This window comes from Pan troglodytes, chromosome 19 (assembly GCF_028858775.2).
Source record: "Pan troglodytes isolate AG18354 chromosome 19, NHGRI_mPanTro3-v2.0_pri, whole genome shotgun sequence".
Lineage (NCBI taxonomy): Eukaryota > Metazoa > Chordata > Mammalia > Primates > Hominidae > Pan > Pan troglodytes.
This window is the reverse complement of record NC_072417.2, coordinates 26,859,553-26,868,268: the sequence shown is the minus strand read 5'-3', so window position 1 is coordinate 26,868,268 and position 8,716 is coordinate 26,859,553. Positions and strand designations below refer to the sequence as shown.

Here is an 8,716-nt window from a genome sequence, read left to right as displayed (position 1 = left end):
ATGACCCACTGTTGCTCCCCTCACTGTCAGCCTACCTGCTGCAGGACCACTTGCTGCAGGACTACCTGCTGGCAGCCCACCATTGTGACCACCTGCAGCAGCACACCCTGCTGCCAGCCCTCCTGCTGTGTGTCCAGCTGCTGCCAGCCTTGCTGCCACCCAACTTGCTGTCAAAACACCTGCTGCAGGACAACCTGCTGCCAGCCCACCTGTGTGACCAGCTGTTGCCAGCCTTCCTGCTGCAGCACACCCTGCTGCCAGCCCACCTGCTGTGGGTCCAGCTGCTGTGGCCAAACCAGCTGTGGGTCCAGCTGTGGCCAGAGCAGCTCCTGTGCACCTGTGTACTGCAGAAGAACCTGCTACCACCCCACGAGTGTCTGCCTGCGTGGTTGCCTAAACCTGAGCTGTGGATCCAGCTGCTGCCAGCCCTGCTACTGCCCAGCCTGCTGTGTGTCCAGCTGCTGCCAGCATTCTTGTTGCTGAGCAGCACCACAGAGGACCATCATCCTCACACAACAACCTTCTGCTCAACTGACTTTTTTTTTCTTTTGAGACGGAGCCTCGCTGTCACCCAGGCTGGAGTGCAGTAGCACGCTCTCGGCTCGCTGCAACCTCCATCTCCTGGGTTCAAGTGATTCTCCTGCCTCAGCCTCCTGAGTAGCTGGGATTACATGCCTGTGCCACCACGCCTGGCTAATTTTTTGTATTTTTAGTAGAGACAGGTTTTCACCATGTTGATCAGATTTGTCTGGAACTCCTGCCCTCAGGTGATCCACCTGCCTCAGCCTCCCAAAGTGCTGGGATTACAGGTGTGAGCTACCACACCCAGCCCCAACTCACTTATCTTTCAGAAGATAAATTTACTTTCAAACTTTACTGATACACAGTATGCTTTCACCAATTTTTTTTATTTCTTTGCATGTTTAAAATCTTGGGAATCAGCTTGAGGGAGGGCAGAATACTTCATCCTGATTCTTTTTTCCTTACACTTTGTGGATCATGTGCCAGCTTCATGTGTTCTCAATGTGGAGTCATGGTCTCCATTTGACTCTAAAGTCAAGAGCTTCATTCTCTCCTTCTAAGAAACTTAGGTTTCTGCAACTGATCAATAATCTTTGCAATCATATTTTTGTTTTCAATTTTGTCCTCATGTTTCTTTTACCCTTCTTTCTTCTTTTCATTGTAACTTTGGGCTATGTCCCTAGTAGCAGGGATTCTTATCTATATATTTCTGAATAAATTCTGAACCATCCTTCATCTCATATGGTGTTTTATTTTACAGAATTGCTGATATGAGATTTACACAATATTGCACGCTATATGTATTATCCAATTTGATTCTGAAAACATATTATTATGTATTATTACCACAATTTTTCAGCTGAGAACAATTTAATGTGTGATTTTATGTAGCTAATAAAGGACAGACTCTAGTCCAAGGTGAGAGCTTCTCTTTCTGCCCAAGAACACTTACATTTAACTCTCGGTAAAGTAGAAATGATATTGAGACTCAGCAATAGCAAGACATGCACTTGAGTTTATTTAATGTGGGAGGTATAATCTCTCATATTTGCAGACGAAATTTCTGTTCACAAAGGTCTTCCCAAATTAGTTTTCCACACCTCAGTGAGTAATAGTTACATGGGATGACAACAGGGACGGCATTTAATAGCTGCCCTGAGTGAGGATCCCTTTTTGTCTCAGTCTTTGACCAGCTATTTATTCAACTAATCTGCATCAGAAAATTTTGAGAATGCATTGTGTCCTCATGAGAGAGGATCTCATTTGGGGATTTTTTTCCTGGTATCACGTAAATAATATTCTTATATGGCTTCCTTCTCCTGAACACCTGTTGACAAAGCAAAAAGAATTTAAGTTATTTCTTCTAAAATATGGACCATACATTAAGCCACATTAAGTCAAATTGTCCCTCAAATCAAAATGTTATTAGGAAAATTAAGTAAAACAAATTTGGGGATTGAGGGACTATGCAATGGGCATGTATGACTTTGCACAAACCATAAAGGTATAAAACAACCTTCTGAATTTTGTGAGGCAAATAGGAAGCATCTCAAGAAACCAAAAACCTGTGTTTCCAGGGAAATCAGAAGAATTTAAGAAGGAGGAAACGTGGAAGAACTTTCTGATTCATGGAAGTCATGATAGATGGAAAACTGGCGCTTTTGTTCCTGAACTGATGATGCAACTGAAGTATTCAGTCATGAAGGGATTCATTGATACTGGCCCTGAGAGAATTAGCAAAGTTAGGGACCTGGTCCACCTTCTTGGGACCTTCTCCCGGCATGGGAGTGGTAGAAATACCTCTGAGGAGCTAACAATGTAGGTTTCCAGGACAGATACCAGCTTCTGAGGCGGTGTATCTAGAATGCTCAGAAGACTCAGCTAAGGGACAAAAGCCACTGACTGCGATAGTTGTTGCATAATGGGGTAAAGAAGCTGAAGAACTATCACATTCTCTTTGACCAACATCGGTTATGCAAGATGAGTCAGTTCTGCAGATCTAGTGTACAGCAACGTGACTATAGTTAACAAAAATGCTTTATTTTATACCTGAAATGTGCTAAGAAGGTAGATCTGAAGTGTTTACACCACAAAAATAAAAAGGAAATGGTAACTATGTGAGCTAAGGAATATATGATGATTCACAATAAGTATATACATATCTCAAAACATCACCTCGTACACATTAAATATACACAATTTTATTTTTATTTATCAATTATGCCTCAATAAAGCTAGTAAAGAAAGAAGTGAGTTGATCTGGTTAATTATTATTCATGTATTCTTATCTTCAACATTAAAATTAGGAGTTCTCTGGACAAAAAAAAAACTAATATGTCCTAGGTTGCCTACTATTTAATGGGTATTGATTAAATGCTTTATGAACATTATCATTAATTCTTGAAGAAACATTCAAAGTAGGTATTAATGTTCCCATTGTAGAGATGAGAAAATTGAGTATGAGAGAGGAAATGTAATATCAGAGTTTGGTTTTCCCATAACAAACTCCAAGAAAAATATTCCAGTGAAAGTAGTTTATTGGAAAGTGCAGATCACAACAGCAGGTATTGGAGAAGTGACACAGAAAAGGGTAGACTATTAAACTAGTATCACAGTGACCAATTAAAGCTTAAACCAAACAAAACACTATTAGAAATAATGAAAAACAAACAAATTATAATTATCCTACTTCAGGAATGAGGAAGCTAGAGTCTTCACAAATCAGCGCTCTGGAATCATTGGTTGAGTGTTTTTCTCTATGTGGCACGCACAGGCAACATGACTTTCTGCAGTTACAATACAAGAGCCTGTAGGCACACAGATGCAGATTTGGGCAAATGCATATTGGTCTGAGCATACTAAGATCCAAGATACAGGAATGGGATAAGGAAATCCTATCTACAATCTACCATTTGCTCCACACAGACCCAATCTTTGCTTCTTAAGTGTGGTGGGCAGCCACAAACTCTAGAAGAAGGAAGAGGAGGAGGAAAGGAAGAGGAGAAAGAGGAAAGACAGAAAATGAGAGGAAGAAGAAAGACGGAAAAATGAAAGAAAGAGAGAAGAAAGGAAGGAAGGAAAGAAGGGGGAAGGAAGAAAGGAGGGAAGGAGAGAGGGAAGGAAGAAGGAAAGGAGGGATGGAAGGAAGAAAGGAAGGAGGAAAGAAAGAAAGAGAGAGAGAAGGAAGGCAGGAAGGAGAGAGAGAAAAAGAAGAAAGAGAAAGAAAGAAAGAAAAAGAAAAAGAAAGAAAGAGAAAGAGGGAGAGGGAGGGAGGGAGGAAGGAAGGAAGGAAAGAAGGAAGGAAGGAGAAATTAAGAAGCAAAGAAAGGAGGGGGAGAGATATGTAAAATGAAGGCCAATGGAACAAGCAACAGTTACTGCTGCTATAATAGGGTGCACCTGACAGTCATAATCTCCATTAATTATCAAAAGTCTATAGTTCCTTCACCACTTTCCAGAACTTTTGCTACTCTAGATAATTTCTGGAAGGAGTAACCCAGATGTTCCTGCCCAAAGGGTCTGAGCCACTAGTTACTGTACCATTGTCCACTGTGATTGCTGTTTTCACTCACTTGTGGTTATCACTGGGCATGGACACAGTATGAGATTCTCCAGTGTTATGGGTTGAATGAGTCCCCCAAAATTCATATTGAAATGAGGTCATTGAAAACATAATTAGTTAAGATCAGGTCATATTGAAACAAGTTAGGCCTCTGATTCAATAGGACTGATGCCTGTATAGAATGGGGAAGTTCAGATGCCATGTGCATCTAGAAGGAAGATCATGTAAGAGATACATGGAGAAGACAGACATTTACAAGTCAAGGAGAGACACCTGGAATAGATGCTTTCCTAACAGTCCTCAGGTAAAAACAACCTTGTCAACACCTTAAATTCAGACTACTAGCCTTCAGAACTGTGAGAAAATAAATTTCAGCCACTTGGTTTGCAGTGGTTTATCATGGCAGTGCTAGTAAATTAACATATTCAGTAAATCTCCTGAGCTACAGATACATTGTCCTACATTCTACGCCTTCAGGATAATTACCCCTCACCAACTCTGTTCTCTGCCTTCTAATCTGCTGACATGAAGAGTGCAAAATGACTAGGTGATAATTATTACTTGCGATTATGTGAAAGAAATAGAGAAATAAATATTGTAATTTTTATTCACACAGAAGTAAAAAAGGAAAAGCCAAATTGACCTACAGGGTTACAACTTGATAGAGTGATTAGCAGTTTTGGGGGATGAGTAAGGAAATATAACTGAAAGCGAATGGGATTAATTTCTATTTCCTAACCTGGTAATGGGAACACAGATGTATTTACAGTTATATCAAGTTGGAAATTAATAATTTGCATTCTTCCAAAATGAATGGTATACCTAAAAAATGTTTAAATATGTTAGAACTCCAAGACAAATCAGGTATCATCTCAACTCATCTAATTCCTTCATTAAAAAGAAATAGACGGAGAAGAAATGGCCCTGATTGTGTTAGTACCAGAGTTAGTTAGGGCTAGAGCCACAGCTCATGCTGGTTTGCCTGAATCTAAAGCAGTTATGTTACAGAAAGTCCCACATTATCATCCTGGTAAGTCCCTCACTCCCAGACTAATCAAGATGAATGGTCACCCCAGGGCAAAGATTGCCTGATGTTATCTAAATCCCACTGGACTTCTCCTTGTACCCACCTGATTTGGTTCTCTCTGACACATAAAACACATTGTACCAATCACCCTCTTCCCAAGTGACTTTGATGGAGCTGAAAGACACAGGTGGTGTGGGTTGTACAGAGAGCAATGCCTGTTAGTCTTGAATCAGACTTTGGTGGCTGAACAATCTAGGCCACAGATATGAATTCATTTAGTCATTGTGAACACATCAGCATCACGCTTCCCCCCACAGACACTTCCCAATCTACATACAACCAAAGAAGGAGGCTGGGTAGAGAGAACTTCCTGAGCCTAACCGGTCACCGGGAACTATCACATAATAAGAAGATGGTCACATCAGGAACGATGCAGATGTTGAGAGGGGCTTCCTTTTATCGAAAACAAACTTTCTATGAGTAAACTACAATTAAGCAACAGATTAAACCCTTACTTTCAAAAGATTCATAACCTTTAGGAAACAACGTCCCCTTTGACAATACCACAATGACTGTGGAAAACAATGTAAACAGCAACAAGGAAAAGTCCTGCTGATTGGAGGAAACTTTGGAGGCCAGGTGCATAAAAGGTCCAGATTGCAAGGAGTCATCAGATTCTGGGAAACTCACCTCTGAACAGAAACCCACCCTCCACCCCTGACACCATGACCCACTGTTGCTCCCCTTGCTGTCAGCCTACGTGCTGCAGGACCACCTGCTGCAGGACCACCTGCTGGCAGCCCACCACTGTGACCACCTGCCGCAGCACACCCTGCTGCCAGCCCTCCTGCTGTGTGTCCAGCTGCTGCCAGCCTTGCTGCCGCCCAACTTGCTGTCAAAACACCTGCTGCAGGACCACCTGCTGCCAGCCCACCTGTGTGACCAGCTGCTGCCAGCCTTCCTGCTGCAGCACACCCTGCTGCCAGCCCTCCTGCTGTGGGTCCAGCTTCTGTGGCCAAACCAGCTGTGGGTCCAGCTGCTGCCAGCCCAGCTCCTGTGCACCCGTCTACTGCAGGAGAACCTGCTACCACCCCACGACTGTCTACCTGCCTGGTTGCCTCAACCAGAGCTGTGGCTCCAGCTGCTGCCAGCCCTGCTGCCGCCCAGCCTGCTGTGAGACCACCTGCTGCAGGACCACTTGCTTCCAGCCCACTTCTGTGATCAGCTGCTGTCAGCCTTCTTGCTGCTGACCAACTCTCCAGAGGACCATCATCCTCACACAGCAACCTTCTGGCAACCTTCTGTCCTCCTCTTGGAGGACAAATTTGCTTTCAAACTTTGCTGACAACCAGCATGCTCACCCTAATTTTTATGACTTCTCTGCGTGTTTAACATCTTGTGAATCAGCTTGAGGGAGGGCAGAGTACTCCATCCTAATTCTTTTTTTCTTTATACCTTGTAGATCATGTGCCAGCCTCATGTATTTCCAATTTGAGTCATGGTCTCAGCTTGACTCTAAAGTCAAGAGCTTCATTCTCTTTCTCCAAGAAGCTTAGGTTTTGCAACTCATCAATGATCTTCACAATCATGTTTTCATTTTCAATGTCCTCCTCGTGTTTCTTGTATCCTTCTTTTCATGATCACTTTGGGCTATTTCCCTAGAAACAGGGACCATTACATATATGTTTCTTAATAAACTCAAAACCATTCTTCTTATCACATGGTGTTTTTTTTATTTTACAGCATTCCTGATATGGGATTTACACGCATATTGCATACCATGTATGTTATCTAATTTGATTATCAAAACAGACAGTCATATTTTATTACCTCCACTTTCCAGCTGAGAAAATTTTAATGTGTGATGTTATTTAGCTAAAAATGGACAGACTCAGATGCAAAGTTGGGTCTTTTCTTTCTGCCCAAGGGCACTTACATTTAACTCTCAATAAAGAAAAAACTATATTGGGACTCAGCATTAGCAAGATATGCACTTAAGTTTACTTAACAATGGAGGAATAATCTCCTGTATTTGCAGATAACATTTCCATTCTTATATGGCTTCCTTCTTCTTCTCCTGAATACCTATTGACAAGGCAAAATGAACTTAAGTTATTCCTTATAAAATACAGATGCCATCTTTTGAGACTGTATATCTGGGATGCTGTGAAGATTCCAGAGGGAGAGAAAAGCCGCTGACTGGGATAGTCGTTGGGTGATGGGGTAAAAGAGATGAAAAACTAGCACATTCTCTTTGACCAACATCAGTTATATAAGACAAATAAGTTTTGCAGATCTGGTGTACACTAATTTGGATATAGTTTAAAATACTTTATTGTACACCTGAAATTTGCTGAGAAAGTGGATCTTAGATATTCCCACCACAAAAGTAAAAAGGAAATGGTAACTATGTGAGCTAATAAATATGTGATTATTTCACAGTGAATATATATATCAAAACATAACCTTTTATACCTTACACATACACAATTTTTATTTGTTAATTATACCTCAAAAAAGCTAGTAAAGAAAGAATTTAGTTGATCTGGTTAGTTATTATACATATATTATCTTCAAAATTAAAATTATTTTTTAAGTTTTCTGGACAAAAAAAGAACTAATATGTTCTGGGTTGACTTCTATTTGATAGGTAGTGACTAAATGCTTTATTTTCATTAATATTTATTCTCAAAGAAACGTTCAAAGTAGGTATTAATGTTACCATTGTAGAGAGGAGGAAATTGAGGCTGAGAGAGTTAATGTAATATCATAGTGTGGTTTCTCCCAGAACAGATACCAAGAAAAATACTCCAGTGAAAGTAGTTTATTGGGAAGTGCAGATCACACCGGTAGGGATCAGGAAAGTGATACAGAAAAGGGTACACTATTGAGCTGGTAAGTATCACAGTGACTAACTAAAGCTTAAACCAAAGGGAAAACTATTAGAAATGATGAAAAACACATAAATTAGAATTCCCCAACTTCAGGAATAAAGAAGCTAGGGTCTTTGTAAATCAGCTCTCCAGAATCAATGGTCGAGTGTTTTTCGCTCTGTGGCATGCAGAAGTGACATGACTTTCTGCAGGTACAATACAAGAGCCTTTAGGCACAGAGATGCAGATTCTGGAAGATAGAAACTGGCCTGAGCACACTAAAATCCAAAATATATGGACGGGATAATGAAAACGTTATCTATGATCTGCCATTTGCTCTACTCAGATTTATTCTTTGCTTCTTAACTGTGATGGATAGCCAGAAATTCTAGGAAAAGGAGGGTGGGGAGGAGAGGAAGAAAATGGACAGAAAGGTCTGAGCTGCTAGTTACTGTACCATTGTCCACTGTGATTGCTGTTTTCACTCATTTGTGGTTATCACTGGGCATGGACACACTATGAGATTCTCCAATATTATGGCTTGACTTGTGTCCCCCAAAATTCATATTCAAATAGGGATATTGAAACTGTAATTACTTAAGATCCGGTCATATTGGAATCAGGCTTCTGATTCAGTATTACTGATGCCTGTATAGAATGGGGAATTTCAGAGGTAGTGTGCATCTAGAAGGAAGGTCACGTAAGAGACACATAGAGAAGACAGACATCTAC

The 8,716-nt window shown here is 41.0% G+C and overlaps 2 protein-coding genes across 2 annotated transcripts; both read left to right on the top strand.

The window, feature by feature from the left end:
- Nucleotides 1-483, top strand: LOC101059629 (keratin-associated protein 9-6). The gene has a single exon (XM_016931063.1). The coding sequence runs from the start codon at nt 1-3 to the stop codon at nt 481-483; it is 483 nt and encodes a 160-aa protein (XP_016786552.1).
- A 5,353-nt stretch (nt 484-5,836) lies between these two features.
- Nucleotides 5,837-6,361, top strand: LOC742464 (keratin-associated protein 9-2-like). Its single transcript, XM_001145667.5, has one exon. It carries the CDS (start codon nt 5,837-5,839, stop codon nt 6,359-6,361), a length of 525 nt encoding a protein of 174 aa, XP_001145667.4.
- Nucleotides 6,362-8,716: the final 2,355 nt, after the last annotated feature.